The sequence below is a fragment of the Esox lucius genome, chromosome 7 (assembly GCF_011004845.1).
Source record: "Esox lucius isolate fEsoLuc1 chromosome 7, fEsoLuc1.pri, whole genome shotgun sequence".
NCBI classification, from domain to species: Eukaryota; Metazoa; Chordata; class Actinopteri; order Esociformes; family Esocidae; genus Esox; species Esox lucius.
The window spans coordinates 5,652,544-5,669,812 of record NC_047575.1 but is presented as its reverse complement, the minus strand read 5'-3'; the positions used below and the strand labels follow the sequence as shown (position 1 = coordinate 5,669,812).

The 17,269-nt window shown below is 40.0% G+C and overlaps 1 protein-coding gene across 3 annotated transcripts in view; it reads left to right on the top strand.

Moving 5' to 3' along the window:
• The window catches only part of cblb (Cbl proto-oncogene B, E3 ubiquitin protein ligase), a 124,141-nt gene that overhangs the window by 95,564 nt on the left and 11,308 nt on the right, over positions 1–17,269 (top strand). For 2 of the 3 annotated variants that reach the window (XM_010901759.5, XM_010901757.5), the window contains exons 8-13: positions 2,531–2,618; positions 2,708–2,839; positions 5,579–5,782; positions 11,069–11,257; positions 11,562–11,927; positions 15,096–15,187. In XM_010901759.5, coding sequence (XP_010900061.2) covers positions 2,531–2,618; positions 2,708–2,839; positions 5,579–5,782; positions 11,069–11,257; positions 11,562–11,927; positions 15,096–15,187 — 1,071 coding nt within the window. The remainder of the gene's footprint in view (positions 1–2,530; positions 2,619–2,707; positions 2,840–5,578; positions 5,783–11,068; positions 11,258–11,561; positions 11,928–15,095; positions 15,188–17,269) is intronic. The other variant, XM_010901758.5, reaches the window with a different exon arrangement.

Here is a 17,269-nt window from a genome sequence, read left to right as displayed (position 1 = left end):
GACCCATCTTTTCCCTCTAGCAATCCCCCAATCACTGAATTAACAGAGGTTTATTTAATAACTTCCTCTGTCAAGTGCTTAATGGATTGTGTTCAGTGCTTTGACAGCCAAGACAGTGTGACCCCATCCTCATGGCCCTAACATGCTTTCAGTTTGGATAGATATGAGAAGGTATAGCTTCCACCCTGAGCTCTTCACAGAGGCATTAGCACGGTGTGTACTAAACAAAAATACAAATGCAACGTGTAGCAAATTAATTCCCAGTACATTTGAAACCGAGATTCATCTGTGAACAGCACACTTCCCTAGTTTGATATGACACTGAACCACAGTTAGGTCAAGGGCCCAGTCAGGTCAAATAAGCTTCCTTGAGACTGTTTCTGACAGTTTGTGTTTTTGGTTGGTCTAGCGGTGCATGTACTGCTGCAGTGTGGATCCAATCTAATGCTTTTTCAACCAAAACTCTCTCCTTCATATTTCACAACTTTCATATCCCTTATAGCATATAATGCCTGGAAAAAAATATATTTTAAAAATAAATTGTTCGGTTGTGCAAACCAATAGTTTCATCATCTGTCTCGGTGGCTGTTCCCAGATGACACCACGGTTGAAGAGACCCTGGACTAGTTTGGTTACACTTAGTCTGCAATTGTGAGGCCAGTTGAACTGCAGTTAAGGTTTTATTTTTTTGCGATGTTTATTAACTCTGACAAACAAGACCTTACTTTTCGATTACACTTTTCAGATCTGTAAGTGATGGGTTAGAGCAAAGAGGAAATCGTGGTATGGGAATTGGGTCCGGTTATACAAATGTCAATTGAGCAAGAGGAGTATTTTGGGGATGCAGCCATTGATTCACTTTCTTAGTTCCTCTCTGACTGCTCTGCTCTGTCGACAAGTGCCTCTGTATTTTTTGACCTCTCTCTCCACACACCAGAGTGTTTTCTGTTGAGAGCGCAATTGGGAGAAGAGAAAAGGTGGCCCCTCTTCTTCTGCAAATGTTTTAATGGAGGCAGCCTAAGATACACTTATGCATGAAAGCACATTAGGCGCAGGGCTCTCTCTGCACGGTGAAGGAGGCGTTAGGATCATAGGGACTCCATTTTGAGGTAGCGCTTATTTGAAGTGCATTGCAATTACAATCTTTATAGTGTTGTCATTATAGAGCTGTCATGGTTTGACAAATTGCAGAAAACAAATTATCTACGAAATGGCAACATCACAAGGTGACCTTGGTTCAACTACTTGTCTGTGGTCTGGGGGAAGGCATCACACAAAGGTTTTCAAGCTCTAGAGGTGTGGTTAATCTGATAACATCTATGAAACCAAGGACCTGATTTTGGACTTCAGAAGACTGAAGACTGCCTCATAGAGAGTGTGTGAATTGTAACTGCACCATCCAGGCTCCTTGTAGTTGGCCTGATTCCTGCACGCTCAGTTATGGTTGGCACTGGACATGATAAAAATCAGAATGTATGTATTATCCAAAGACAATATGGTTTAAATTGGCCTAAATCATGTTTACATCGAAAGATCTTTAATCCAATCTCCCATTATCATGTCATACCATCTATATTTACATAAATGTTTTGGTCTTTAGTTTTTGCTATTACCCTTTTTTATGCCCAATGTTTTGATATCTACAAGAATTTATGACAATAGATGATTTTAGATTACAGATTGAGGATTTGCTACACTCAAATTGCACAAACTCTATAAACCTTGTGCTATTTTCTTTCCTCTTTTATGTTCTTTTGAGTTTGTTGTTATTTCGGTATTAATTACTGTAACCTTTAGGGTTCTTTTGTGTTGTTTTGGTGTTTTTTTGTGTGTTTTATTTGGGTACATGTTCTGAGTACTTTCAGGTAGTTTTGGGTTCTGTTGTGAATTCTTTGCTTTACTCTGGGTAGTTTGTTTTCATTTGTGTACTTTAGATTAACAGTTTGGGATGTTCTAGGGGTTATTTTGGGTAATGTAGTTCAAGGTCATTATGGGGCTTTTCAGAGGGTGGTACACTCAGCCAATTGAACCATAGGGGCCACGCTGCCTGCCTTTCAAGAGATTTACACCACTACGTGTTGAAGAAGTGAAGGTAATTAGAGATGCCAGCCACCCAAGCCGCTGACTATTCACCATGCTACTTCCTGGCAGGCGGTACAGGAATATGGAGCCAGGATGAACAGGCAATGAAGCAGCAACTAGGAAATAGTAACACAGGCATTTCACTGTACAGACATTTCAGGGATTTGAAAGATGATCATATTCAGAGTGACATAAAATAGGGAGTGTAGTGCGTAGTATTACTACAACATTCCTTATTAAATCTTTTTTTAAACTAATAATTTCCCCCAAAATGTGTATTCTGTTCCAAATGTGCCTTGTAGTTCCTAATTCCCAGTGCCATGCCCTGTCATGCGTTTATGCATGAATTTTAAATTTAAGTGTTTCCATTTCGGTGTCATTCCTAGTTTTCTTTTGTCGTCCGTCTGTGAGCGATGCTGTCACATCTAATCCTTCTCCCTCCCCTCAGTTATTTGTTTCCCGACGGACGCAGCTACAACCCTGACCTCACAGGCTTGTGTGAACCCACCCCCCATGATCACATTAAAGTCACGCAGGTCAGTGAGTGTGTGTGACCCTGTGTAGGGACATGTGTGTGTTCGTGTGTGCTGCTTTTTAACTGACCCCAACGTCTGTGGTCCTACAGGAGCAGTATGAGCTCTACTGCGAGATGGGCTCCACCTTCCAGCTGTGTAAAATCTGCGCAGAGAATGACAAGGATGTGAAGATCGAACCTTGTGGACACCTCATGTGCACGTCCTGCCTGACTGCATGGCAGGTAATCAGAACCAGATAATTTACAGTTAAAGCTCAATGGATAAACTTTTTTCTGCAGGGGATGGTGGGGACATTATGCATGGGTTACAAAGAAAATATTTGTGAGCCAGTGGGTAATCCAGCGCGTATGGTATTGTGGGAATATCGTATCATCCTTTACACCCTGCAGCAACAGGAAATGTGAATTGTTGTTTACAATATTATGAAGGGGCCTTTCTTTGTATGTAACTTTTTAATTTAATGCTGAATACCACAAACAGTTAGCATTTCCTGCTGTGTGGGAAATAGCCTGCAATGGATGCGTGCTCAAATGAAGGTATGCCATCTGTACTTGCCATGCCTGAGACATGAAATACTGATGCCTCTGGCCTGGACCGCCATGTAACTGTCAGACCCACACTGTACATCACTAGGCGTTCAGCAGTATTTAGCATTCCAAATGGGCTAACACATTTTGAGCATTTTTGCAGAGAACATAACTCTGGTTTGAATCTCAGTTCGCCATTACACGGACAGATCCTGTTAAATTATCAGCTTCATTCTTGGCATTAAATGTAGGCCGAGTGAAAGTGTATCGAAAACTAAACATCCTGTGCCTTATTTGTCTATTTGAGCGAATGGTACAAACAAGGCATTTCTGTTTCCACTATTAATGTTTTCCTGTACAGTAGACCGTATACCTACTACAGTTATTTGGTCTTTGAGTTTGTGGTACGTCTGCAGAGAAAGCAAAATTGTCTGTTCAGTCTGTGTGCATCAGATTGCCTAGCCTGGCAATGTTTTTATGTATGTAATTGCTGTCATAATGAGTCATTAGGGACAGTGCCAGAGCCATTATCACCCTCCTCCAATTGTGGGACATTTGTGCTGCTTTTCCTGAGTAAACAGATACCAGGACATCAGTGTCTGCCCAGCAAACAGGGGACATCCTGAGGACGTCTACAGGACCATTACACAGTCTCTTGAAGGTTCCCTGTACATCTAGGATTTTTGTTCACTGCTGACTTATCAATTTTCAGCAGAAACACGCTCACACTCACCTACAAGAAGCACCTTTTGGGAGCTGTTAGAAGTTCTATATTACTGGTGGATTCTGTAGGTTTATTATTCATACAGGAACTGGTTTTTAGATTACTGTAGATACACGTCAGCAGCAGACATGCAATTTTTCTGGTGTGCATACTATGAAAATATGAACTTGGTAATGGAAGAGGTACAATATCTAGTTTTGGTCTGTTTCAGTTTCACAGTCCTAATCCCTCAGCTGAGTCTGCTCCCTGTGCGGCTGATGTGAAGTTGGTTATGGGTTAATGTTTATGACTAAACCTGTCCGTTACATTTTTGATGTCTACTGTTTCACCAGTGATTCCCTCGGTTCCATCTAAAGCAGACCCAGTTACTTCTTGTGTGCGTGTCTTTGCAGTGACGTCATGTGTGGGCTGTGTGAGTCACAGAGGGAACCTCCATTCTCGCATTTGGATGACTTACAACCCCAGATATGTTCCAGTTGAGTCAGGAACAGGGGGGTTCCCTCCTCATATTATCATACTCATCTTGTATAACTACTTCTAATTCGAAACAAATGGAAAACATCTGCCGATACTGAAATATTCTTGATGAAATCTATTCCCATCAATTTGATATTAGTTTGTTTTACTTTCCTTCTCTTTTCCGATCAGATCTGGGTGTTGTCTTGCATTTACTGTAGGAAAAGGTGTACCTACACAGCTGTCCGACAAATCGTCTCTTTGGATTGATCAAACTGGTATCAAATCTATGACCAAACCTTGAACGTCGACTGGCTTTGGGATCATCTGCATTTGCTATCCAGCCAGAAACACTGGTTCTCGTTTTCAGCCAAAGTCTCAGAGGATGCCTGCGCAAAATGTGTCCGTGGGTGGATAAGCGCACGGGGGGCCCGTTTTTAAGGACGGGGGACATTTTTCTGTAGTGTCAGCGAGCCTGAGTGGCCTCCCACTCTAATTAGGATTAGGTTTCCAGAAATGCCTTTGATGCCTTTCGCAAGTCCCCCGACCAGATGGATGCTGTACTCTGTCTTTTGTTCTTGTAAATATCGCCTCCCTTTGATTCGGTAGTTTAAAGAGAGGAAAACCTCATCATGAAAGATGAGGCCTTTCTATTTATTTATTTTTTCAGTGCCGGGTCCCTTTTGCCATCTGCCTTGTGTAATCTGTATTTGGGGCTTGAAGGGTTGTAAGATTGTCAGAATGGCTTATGTGCTTGTGTGCATGGGTTTGCTGTGCTCCAGATCTCTTCTCTGGGGGAAAAGAAGAAATGTCTTACCAAGGCCTGCAGGTTTTGCTGAATGAATCCATGTGTGTCCCAGCTGGCTGCAATTGCCTCTCTTACGTTAGATCCTTCAGCAGAAATGTTTCCTTGTGTTTCCCAAAATAGCGCATCAGGTATTGTGAATAGGACAGCAGTGCGTGTTCAACTTTTAATAACCTGGTGGGGAAAATCCCCACAACAAGGGTAATGGGACTGACAGTGCAAAAATAAAAGTATATTTTCAAGGGTTTGGTGTAATATGAATGTTAGGAGTTAGCTTACAATTAGTGTTAGGGGTTAGTTTGAAGATGTGCGGTTAGTTTTAGGGCTAGGGAAATTAGATAGATGAGATTCCGAAAGAGAGAGAGATTATCTCTTGATAATGGGCACATTAATTAATTGTGTGACTGTGTTTTAGCAAACTTAAACTAGATGGCTGGTCTCTCTGCAGGAATCAGATGGACAGGGTTGCCCTTTCTGCCGGTGTGAAATCAAAGGTACAGAGCCTATCATCGTGGACCCTTTTGACCCACGGAACACGGGGGCCAAGTGCTTCTTCCTGGATCACTTTAGCTCGCCCATGCTGGACCTGGACGATCTAGACGAGGACAGAGAGGATTGCCTGGTCATGAACGGACTGGCCTCCATCCGGAAGGTACTTATCACTATTTACTTTATACTTTCAATATGGTTCTGTATAGCTCACTTGGTAAAAATAATAGCGCTTACAATGGCTGGGTTGTATAATATGATTTCTGCACATGGCCAGTATGACACTGTTCAATTTGGATGAGAGCATCCGTTAAATTAAATATCAGGATAGAAACATTCTGGGATGTCTTATGGGCTTCATTTAGTCGATCTGGCTTCTTTTTTTTTGGAAAGAAAGTCAGTGAAATTAGAATCTTAAGGGCAGTGCACTAATTGCAAGTTGCAATGGATGAGTGAATCGGTCTAAATACTCAAATGTGATGGCAAATATGTCCCAGTCTCCTGAATAGAGAAAATCTGTAAGAAGTACTTCAGGACTGTATGGCTGGTAGTATATTTTCTCTTAAGGCTTTACGGTAGGGCTAGTTTTCTACAGACCTGGAGGAGCAAAAATATGTTTTCACTGTCTCCTTAAAAGCAAAGTGACTTATTCAGACCTGGTACACCAGGAGTGTGAAATTAGCAGGTAGAAAATATACCTGAATAATATTTGTTACCCCAGAACTTTAGTTAAAGCTTTTCAGCAGCAACCTGTTGTCTAATTTTGTAAAAATATTTCAAGAGACAGACCTTGAAAGACACTCAGTGAGGTAACATTTAATAATCTTCTCAAACTATGTCTGAAGGCTCACTTTTCCTCTGTTGGCTTAAGTGGAATCTGTTTTTATATAAGAGACAAAGGAAATAAAAGAGCTGTCAAAGGCTGCCCAGTGGCGACTTCCAACCTCTTAGTATTATTGAGTCTGAGAAGAAAAAGCCATTTTGTCAGTTTGCTTTTTGCAATTGATTCTTAGGAACATGATTTTTCATAATGAAACAAATCTGCCTTCAAAAGGACGTTTTAGAAATGTATTTTATTCTGAGGGGACACTTGTTGTAAATGTCAAGCTGTTGTTTGATTATTGTACTCTGCGAAATGATGTGGCATTAAGAAACTGCAGACCGTTTAGGCTTCAATTACATACTATTATATTGTAAAAGTTTTTTTATGATGTAAAAACAATGACATAACATCCATAACATAATCAAATAATTAGCAGCCCCTGTAACAGTGTTTTGTTCAATGTTTGAGGACTTCACAATTTGCTATTAGTCAGGTATTTATTCAGGAAATCTTAGTTTGGCGCTCACTGACTGGGGCAATTGTTAACCTATGTTATAACAGTGTATCTACAATGCAAAAGTCCCAACAACACTTTATATGATAAAAAATACAGAGACATCTGTCATGCAAAATAGTTGCAGTTCATCATCGTTGCACCCACTGTACAAAATACATAAAACGCTTTGTTACCACTACAGACTGCAGGCTCCCACAAGGCAAGGTAACAACCTACAATCAGGATAATACTTGATACATTTTCTTAAAAGATATTAGCTAAGGAAACACCACATTCACTGTATAATATTTCCAACTACTCTGCTCAAAAACATTAAGGGAACATTTAAATTCCACATTGCATCTCGATGAACGAAACATATTAAAGATCAAAACGTTACTGTACATTGTGTAATTTGTTGACTACAAAATTACGTAACAGTGGTCAATGGACACCAAAATCACTAACCGACTCACATCTGGATTCAAACTCGCACCGAAAAACTAAGTAAACGATTGAAATCACAGGCTGTTCCAACTTGCATTCATTTAATCACGACAACTCATAATGTGACTCAGTAGTGTGTATGCCCCCCCTAGTGTGAATCTGTTCTCATCTGTGAGGAGAATGGGGTACCAATGGCGGACCTGCAAATTCCGGTGTTGTCTGGCGAATGCCAATCAAGCTGCATGGTGCTGGGGTGTGAGCACAGGTCCCACTGGAGGATGTTGGGCCCTCATGCCTCATGGAGTTTGTTTATGACAGTTTGGTCAGAAACATGCACAGCAGTAACCTGCTGGAGGTCATTTTGTAGGGCTCTAGCAGGGCTCCTCCTGCTCCTCCTCAGACAAAGGAGCAGATACCAGTCCTTCTGCTGGCTTGATGCCGTTCTACGGCCCTGTCCAGCTCTCCTCGTGTAATGGCCTGTCTCCTGGTATCTCCTCCATGCTCTTGAGACTGTACTTGGAGACACAGCAAACCTTGTGACGGCACGTATGGATGTGCTGGAATGCCTGGGCAAAAAGATTGGGCTGCAGGTACTGCCTTCTGCTACCTGTGGTGACAAGGACACTTGCAAAATGCAAAACTAGAGAAAAATCAGTCAGGAAGGATAAGGCGAGAGCAATTGCCTGTGGCAACCACCTGCAAAACCAATCCCTTTTTGGAGGTTGTCTTGCTGTTGCTTCTCCAGCAAGCAAGTTTATTTATGTAGCACAATTCATACATAGAAGCAATTCAATGTGCTTTACAAAGAAAAAAATTACAATAGAATAGCAACAAATACTACAATAAGAACAATAAACAACAATAAAACATCATGATAATTAAACAATGAATAGGAAAATAGAATAAATAGAATTCAATGAGGAAGCTGTAAAAGCTGTAAGGCTAAACAGTGTGGTTACGTTTGGGCACTCAGTCATTTTCGTGTGAAAAGAGTGTTTTTAACCTGGATTTAAAAAATGGATACATTTAGGGCACTTCTATGATCTTCTGGTAGTTTGTTCCAGTTTTGAGCAGCGTAACTACTAAACGCAGCTTGACCATGTTTAGTTTGGACTCTGGGTTCTAGTTGCTGACCTGTGTTAATGGATCTATGAAACCTGCTGGGTTTATACTCTTTAAACATATCGGAAATGTTTTCGAGGCCTAAACCATTCATTGATTTATAGACAAAAGAACCACTTTAAAATATTTTCTGTAACTGACTGAAAGTGCCCCTGTTGTCAGTTTCATTTGCACCAAAACAAGTGATATTGATTCAGAATCGCTTATGCTTCCCAACTGGACAGATTGATATCCCTGAAGTTTAATTGACTTGGTTCTATACTGTGATGATTGTGTTCCCTTAATTTTTTTGAGCTGTGTTTTATCAATTATGTATTCCTGCTATAAGAAGTATTCAAAATCATTTCCCTGCCAATGACATGCCTCTTGGTGGCGCTGTAACACACCTCTACTAAACTTTGCAAACTCATTCCCTGTATGAGACCTAAATTCTTGTAAATTGGTACATATACAGGGAATATTTTTGCTGTTGGGACCCTATTGGTGCTTTTCTCAATTTGTGAAACACGATTACGTTTGGCATGCATGCTCAAGGTTATATATATAGCTAATGTATGTCCACATTTGTCCACATGAGGGCACAGTTGTACTGGATGAAACATCCATTTGATGCTGGTGCAACTATGAACATACGGTGCGTTTGTCTCAACTCAGAAATAGTTCATTAAGGCCAATAAATGATAATGAATCATGTACAACAGTGCTTGCCTGTTTAATAATAATTATTATTATTATTATTAATATTACATACTTTTTTAAATGCCAGATTTACAGATTCAAAGCAGTACTAGCCATTTCATGAAACCTTAATACTGTGCCAGGAAAATAAATAATCCTATTCAATGCCACAGTCTCTAGTGATTGAGAGGTTAATGCAACAATTAGCTGATTAGCCACAGAGTTAAGTGTCGTCCAAACCCCTGAAGACCAAGTCTGCCTCAGCACTTAACTTCTCTATTTAATGCCCTTTGGAAATTGAACTTTTCTCAATCCCTCTTTTGTGTTCCCAATTTGCAAGACGTAAATATTAGCAAAGACAGAAAGTGTTTAATTAGACAATAATGTTGTGTGACATTGACAAGAAGGAGGGAAGGTTGTTACTTTTGAGGAACGAAAAGGTGTGAAATAAAGGCTTTTTTGTTTATCATGCAAATATAGCTCCGATATTATGGCTCAGACATTCACATACACTGACATTTGTCTAAATATTGAATACACAGATGCCTTTGCTGGGTTATGAAAAAAACAAACAGAAATATATTTATGGGTATTAGCGCTGTGGCTGAGTTTTGCGGACAGAGATTAAGCCTAGTTCTGGATTAAAAGATATATCACAATGGAAAGGATGAAGATCCCTTCATCTTTTTCACGCTCAGTCTTAATTTATAAATAAATAAATAAAAGTATTTTTTGCCAACAATCTACACTGAATACCTACAATAAAAAAGCAATGACATAGAATTGTGTTTAGATCTGGGTAAGGTTATAGAGACATTGCAATAGAAGTTTCCAGGAGCAGAAAGGGCTACATCATTGTGAAATGGAGGTAGTTTGGAACCACCAACACTCTTCCCAGAGCTGGCCATCTGGCCAAACCAACTTGGCAAGAAGGGCCTTAGTCAGGGAGGTGACCAAGAACTAAATGGCCACTTAAACAGAGCTACATAATTTCTCTGGGAGAACCAGCCAGAAAGACAACCATCTCTGCAGAACTCCGTCGATCAGGGCTTTTTGGTAGAGTAGCTAGATGAAAGCCACTCGTGAGTAAAAGGCATATGACATGCCGGCTGAAGGACTCTGAGAGCATGGACTCTGAATTGAGCTATTAGACCTGTCAAGCTCTACACCGATCGAGAAACCAGTTACCGCTCACCACCTGGCTAATAACAAGCCTATGGTGAATTGTGGTGAGTGGTAGCATCATGCTAGGGGTATGCTTCTCAAAAGCAAGCACTGGGTGACTGGCCAGGATTGAGGGAAGGATGAATTTGCTGTAATACAGAGAGTCCTTGAGAACCTTATCCATCTCGCACAGGACTCAGACTTGGGCAAATACTCATCATCAGCACAACAACAACCTGAAACACAAGACAACATTGGAGTGGCTTTGGGACATATCTGTGAATGTCCTTGAGTGGCCCGACCAAAGCCCTGACTTGAATGCCATTGAACATTTGTGGGGAGACCTGAAGATCGCAAGTTCACTGACGCTCCCCATCTGATCATTGCTTGAGAGGATCTACAAGGAATAATAGGAAATCTTGCCCAAACCCAGGTGTGCAAAGGTGGTAGAGGCATACCCAAGTCTTACAGTTGTAGTAAAGGGTCTGAATACTTAAGTACATGAGACTATTTAATTTAAATTACTATTTAATAATTTCACTTTGTCATTATGGGATATTGTGTGTTGATTTATGGCATCTTTTTTGAATTTTATCAATTAAACATTTGGTCTATAGGAGAACTTGAAGCGGTCTGAATACTTGCCGAAGGCATTATAAATGTAATTTGCATGTGTTTCAGTGTTTACAACACATTGTTTTTCACTGTATATTTATCAGCAGTGTTCTGAATGGCCAAACTCGCCCGTTATCTCGCCAAACTCCTCCCCTGTGGCCCAGAGGAGGAAAGCCCACGCAGAGTCCCAGAGCATCCAGCACCTTAGCCTGCCCCCTGTACCTCCACGCCTGGACCTTATCCAAAAAGGTGTCATTCGATCCCCCTCTGCAAGCCCCTCCGGCTCTCCAAAGGTAATTTCAGGGTGTGGATGTTTCTCATGGTGGTTGGTACTACCAGTATCTGTATGGTTGGTAAACAACCTATGCTTAATAGACACCTGTACTCCAAAATCTCTAGCTACAGGTTCCTCTCCAGGTTTCTTCCTAGATTCTGCCTTTTGGGGAGCTTTTCCTTGCTACTAGGTTTCTGCCAGGTGTCTATAAAGCAATTTGCAACAACTGTCCTTAAAAAGGCTTTATAAAATACAGATCATTGATGGGGATTGATTGAAGTCTGCTTTATTACTTATTTTTATGTCATGTCTGCCTTCTACAGTCCTCTCCAGGGATGGACCGAAAGCAAAACAAACCTCTGCCTGCCCCCCCGCCCCCCCAGAGGGACCCTCCGCCCCCACCACCTCCTGAACGTCCACCACCCATCCCACCAGACGGGCGTGTTTCCTGGGTCTCTGCTTCCAGTGGCGCTGTGCCCTCTGACCCTGTGCTAGCCACTGAAGCCTGGTGCCCCAAAGAGACGCCCATGGTGGACCCCCACAGGACTGCTACTGGGTCTGACCGCTCCCCCAAGCTGGCCAACTCCGCACCCTCTCACGTCAATGGAAGACCACTTAGCTTCCCATTGCCAGATGCTGACATTGGGCGCTCGCAACCCAGGACAGAGGCTTTCATGGAGTGTCCCAAGGTGAGCATCTATAGTTTTTATTAGCATCTATTGCTAATTATGTAACCCCTTGGGATTTTGCTTTCCTGATTTGAAGTTGCTTTCCAGGAAGAACAACAACAAAAAATGTGCTCCCACTTTCATGTAAAATATTTGAAAATCGTTTTGTACATTCAGCTGTGACATTTGACTGATTCCTGCGTACCGTTTCGCCGGTCAGTTGTGATCTTTCAGTCATCGACCATCAGCTTCACTGTGACAGTGATGTGTACTGATGTGGGAGTTGATTGGGCTGCTTTCCACAGTAACAGTGGTTGAAATTGTGAAGCCTCTTTTGATTGGAACCTTTTTTGCGGTAAGAGAGTAGTGATTGTGGGATATTCTGAGGAATACATGGATGAGTAGATTTTGATTTGAAATAGAAGATTGCATAATGACAGATTCTTAGGCTGATTATGGCTCAACTGCCTAACAGGTCTCTATGCTGGAAAAATATTTATTTTAATTCAAATAGTCAAAGAATACAAATAAACTAGAGCTCCAGTGCCCAAAACCATTAAGGTTGAAGTGTCTGGAAGCCTTAATTTTCTCTTAATTTGGAAGCATGAATACTTTCAGTATCACTCAATTCACTTCAAGCAAAGCACTTCTGCTCTTTCACATCTATTTAAACATGGAGAAAAACATTTCCTTTTTTTTCTGATCTGTTACTTAGCAACTACTACCCTGTTCACACTATTCTTAAATTTGGCTGTACATAACGTAATTGTTTCACTACATACAGTACCACTGAAGTTACTTTTCTTGCAAGTGTTGTGTACTAGCTAATTTAACCAATTGCATTTATGTCCTATTGAATGCATTGTATTGGAACATACAAAAGGTTCTTTGTGAAAGGCTTGATGAATTTGAACAGTTTTTTCTTTTTTTCAGTCTTTTTTTTTTCTGTCGCATATATTTTCAGTGGAACATGGTTTTAATATTATCCCAATATTTTTGTAGTACAGAATAAAATGCCAGTACCTAGTCAATTGAGCTGGATAACCCCTTAATCTGTAGCCTGATCAGCTATTTGCATATTCATCAGAATCTGTGATTTACTGAGATGCACTCCCCACTCAGTACAGTAAAGCAGCTTTCATTAGCTCCGCCAGCTTAAGTCAGTCTTGCTGAGTCAGGTTAATATGGCTGTGGGTATTCAATCTCTTGTGTGTTCCACAATGGATCATTTTTGATTCATAATTAACCTTAATAGCTGTTGCAGAAAACATTGTCTCAAAATGATTTGGAGGTGACTTTACATTGATATCCTTGTTAAAACAGGATCACATGGGTAGATTAAATAATTGCCATGGCAACTGCTGGCTCAATCATAAGGTCACTCAGACAGCTTTCCTTATAGATCACAGGTTCTCTCTGTACAGCTGAGCTACTTTGCTTGATGTATATACTAGGGGTAAAGGCTTAATTCCAATACAGTTGTTTGGCAGTTGTCCTTCTTTTCCTCAAAATGTTCTATTTGAAATTTGTGTCCAGTTTTGAGGCAAAACCTCACACCTCTTTTTCCTATTACTCCTGCAGTGTCTAGAATTGTAATATACCCCTTTTTCCTTTGCTTGCCAATGCTTAAATAAAGAATTATGTTTGTCTGTTCTCTCTTTTAATCTCTATTCACCACAACCCTATCTGCTAGCTTCCCGTCATTGACCTGGTCTGAATGGCATCTAGATACTGAGTGACCCATGTAGGTTTCTTAGGCTGTGTTCCGGCTTGCCTGCCTTGCCTTGTCAGGTTTAATAATGCCAATTACTGGGCACTTCAAGCTTTTAAAAGGATTGTTTGTAGAAAGCAACATCCAGAGGAAACAGTAGATATGGTTGTGAGTAGTCCACCTTTAGCCAGTGTTTCAGTGCAGCATTCAGGCAATGTCTGGCTTAGTCAATTGCATTTGTTCTGTAGTAATTTTTATCATTTAGGAAAATCTGCGTATGTGGCCTGGGTGCGTCCAGTGGTCTATGTCACCGCCTCCAATCACTTAATGCTGCAGCATGGTTTAAATGTATTTTAGAAGAAAAAAAACCCCACCTTTGTTGTGGAAAGGATTAAAGAGCAGATGGATGGTTTTAGATGTAAGGGACTGTGCAGTCTGCAGTTTAAGGTAGGGTTGGCTATCAAGAACCGGTTCCAAATTTCCAAGAACCGTGTAATTGAAAAGACACGTGCATTTCGGTCGCACATTTTACGGTCCATAAAAGTTGCGGTCTCCCAGTTCCAGCCACAGTAACGTCTCACGCTCAGGTACACAAAACACAGTAGGGCTGTAACTCTTCCTCTGTAATACTATTCAAATTGCATTCCTTATTTTTAATATTAGAGTTATAGTCGAATATTAATCCTCAAATTTAGCACATCAATTTATTGTCAATAGACATCAATATACTGCAAGCTAGCCAACGTGGAGGGTACTGACTGGTGGCAAGCTAGCTAGCTAAAGTGAACATACTATACTAAGACACCTAGCTAGCTAGTTTACTGTAATATATATATATATATATATATATATATATATATATATATATATATATATATATATAACCTACCAACTGGTCTGTGAGTAAATTAATGTAATCTACCCAGCTTGTTGGTTATTTATTTCTTTAAAACTTGAAAGCCCACTTAGCCAGACAGCCTAATGTATGCCTCATCTCCGTTCTCTCTCCATTCTCTAACACAGATGAGTTGACATTTTTTGTACTATTTATTTAAATAGGTTTGGTTTTTAATTGTTTTTGTTGATCATTCCTTATAAGAAATAATATTTTTTAATTTCATATAAATTAATTTATTCTCACCCAAAAATATTGGAATCGGAACCGGAATTCGATAAGAATGCTCATGGCACAATGGACTATTAAAGTTTAAGCCGTCATATTTCAGCATTTACCGTGGTGTGATATCTTAGCGAACAAAATCACAATTACAACCCTGATTATAAAAGTTGGAATACCTAACTTAATTGCCTCTTATTGACAAATGTCCTGGTCAGAGTCTGTTCACTGAGAATGTTTTGAAGCAAAATGGATGTCTGCAGTATCCATCCAGCATTTAGACATGATGTATTTACTTTGTTCTTGTGCACTTCATACTAATGTTTTAGTCCTTTCTGTCTCTTGGTCTGTCTGTCTGCAGCCTTCCTCGAATGGTCTCAATGTCAGCGACGAGTACGACGTCCCTCCTCCCAGACATTCTCCTCCGTTGCCTAGTCTCACCTGCAGCCATAAGTAAGTCTATCACCACAATAAACATGCACAATTCTCTATTGGCAAGATTTGTTTGCACACATGCATCAGTTGTCTATGAAAAGAACTGCACTTATGTTCTCAAACAAGGGGTACGATCAGTTCCATTTTCTGTGCAGTCTGTTCATGAAGAACGTGATGTTTATTGTGTTTGTGAATTTAATCCTCATAAACCTTTTGTTGAACCTTTTGTTAATTTTTCATTTCAATGTACTTCCTGATTGGACTGGGTTGACATAAGAAATGACTCCAACCAATGTTACTGACTCTCCACTCTTGCACTCTTTTATTCAGCTGAAACACTTGGCCTTGTGCTATTGGTTTGATATGACGGCTGTAGGTTCCAGTCATGATTGAGAGTGGTTCTGTGATTGTTGGGTGCAGAATGTTGCATTTCCTTTTGGCTGATAAATTGATTTGATTTGATTTGGATTGTATTGCCCAGTGGATGTTAGGGGCAATAGTGCAGTAAAGATTGTGTATCATGTTGGCTTTTGAACATGAACCGTGAGGCCACAGGGTGAAACTGCCTTTCTAGAGTACTTTGATTTGGCAACACACACACAAACAAATATGCTGTTTCTTACACAAGCTCAAATTATTCTGAATCTTCCTGTTGATTTTGTGTGTTAATGCTCTGTCAACAGTTTCAGAATAGTCATCCTTTTGCATTTGCAATTGCATTTATCTTAGTGCCTGTCTTCGCATATCTGTGGCTGGCTAAATGAAAATGTATTCATAATTCAAATATAATTGTAGTAGTAGCAGTGACAGCAAAGCCATACTTGGCAGCTCAAAGTAAATACAGACAAGTAAAGAGATTTCAAAGAACTTGAAAAGCAAAACAACCATCAATAAAAAAAAGATGAATGACACAAGTGTTGGTCTGGACTACAAAGTTCGATGTACTTCAAGGCTCCAGCAGATGAGATGCATTCAAGGCTTTAGACAGCTGAAAACACATTATTCAGTGAAAACGGTCTGCACACTTTTATCTGTATGGTGGCAGAAGCACAAATGTATTCAATTTTAGAGAGTTTTGGAGACAAGTAAGGTGGAATATAACTAAGAGTAGATATTCTTAACTCAGAATAAGGCAACCCTGAGATCGGGTCAGATGTCTTCCATGTTTGTATGTCAGGAAAATATGCGTCACAATGGAGGTTTATGTAAGACATGAAGAATAAAATGATGTGTACTGCACCAGTTGCCCATAATAGAGAGTAGTTTGCTATGATAAACTGTGTCCAGTGGCTGAAATAACATGGCATTTCCAGGCCCTTTCAATATTGTCTAATTAATTAATTAATTATTTTCTGCTGTTTAGTGACAGTCATAGATAAAAAGCAAAATGTGATTCTCAATTTCGAAAGTAACTCAACATGCTTTTTAAAGGATAACTTTAAGTCAGTTGAGAAGCCCAGACTTTGGACATGAGCAATGGTGTCACCATCTAGTGTACACAGGCTAGAAGAAGGCAGAAGAAGCTCCAAAAGAGCCAGGTCTTCTGAATACAGGGGTGTGTTGTTTATTTATACATAATAGGGCAATGTGGGAAATGTTGGTGATATCAAGACAATTTGACTTTTTCACAATGACATGCCTTATGACCCATGTGCATTGTAGATTATCTTTGAATCAGTAACAAGTGGTCAACAGCAACTTTTGAGTTTTGCTGAAATTCTCAGAATTCATCACTGCTACTGCATGCCAATTAATTGCATTTATGTTTGTATGATCAAAACACCCCAATGTTGGCAGATGTTAACAAATTCATTTCTTAAAGTTTTATTGTTAACTGGCTATTAGGAAAGCTAATTTGACCAAAAGTATTATCCCGAGAAAGTCTAAACACATTCCACTATAAACAATTTGAGTTCTATGCCTAGGCTGGCAATACAAATTCATAGTATTTGTGTTAAGTAGGATAGCATTTTATTATACACTATTTTAGTTTTATACTTGCAGGTTGTGTACATATGATGTCATGTAGTTTATGACTAAAGAAAAAGTGCAGTGGATTTCTTACTGTTAAACCCTGCATGTTTTTCAAATATGATCAAT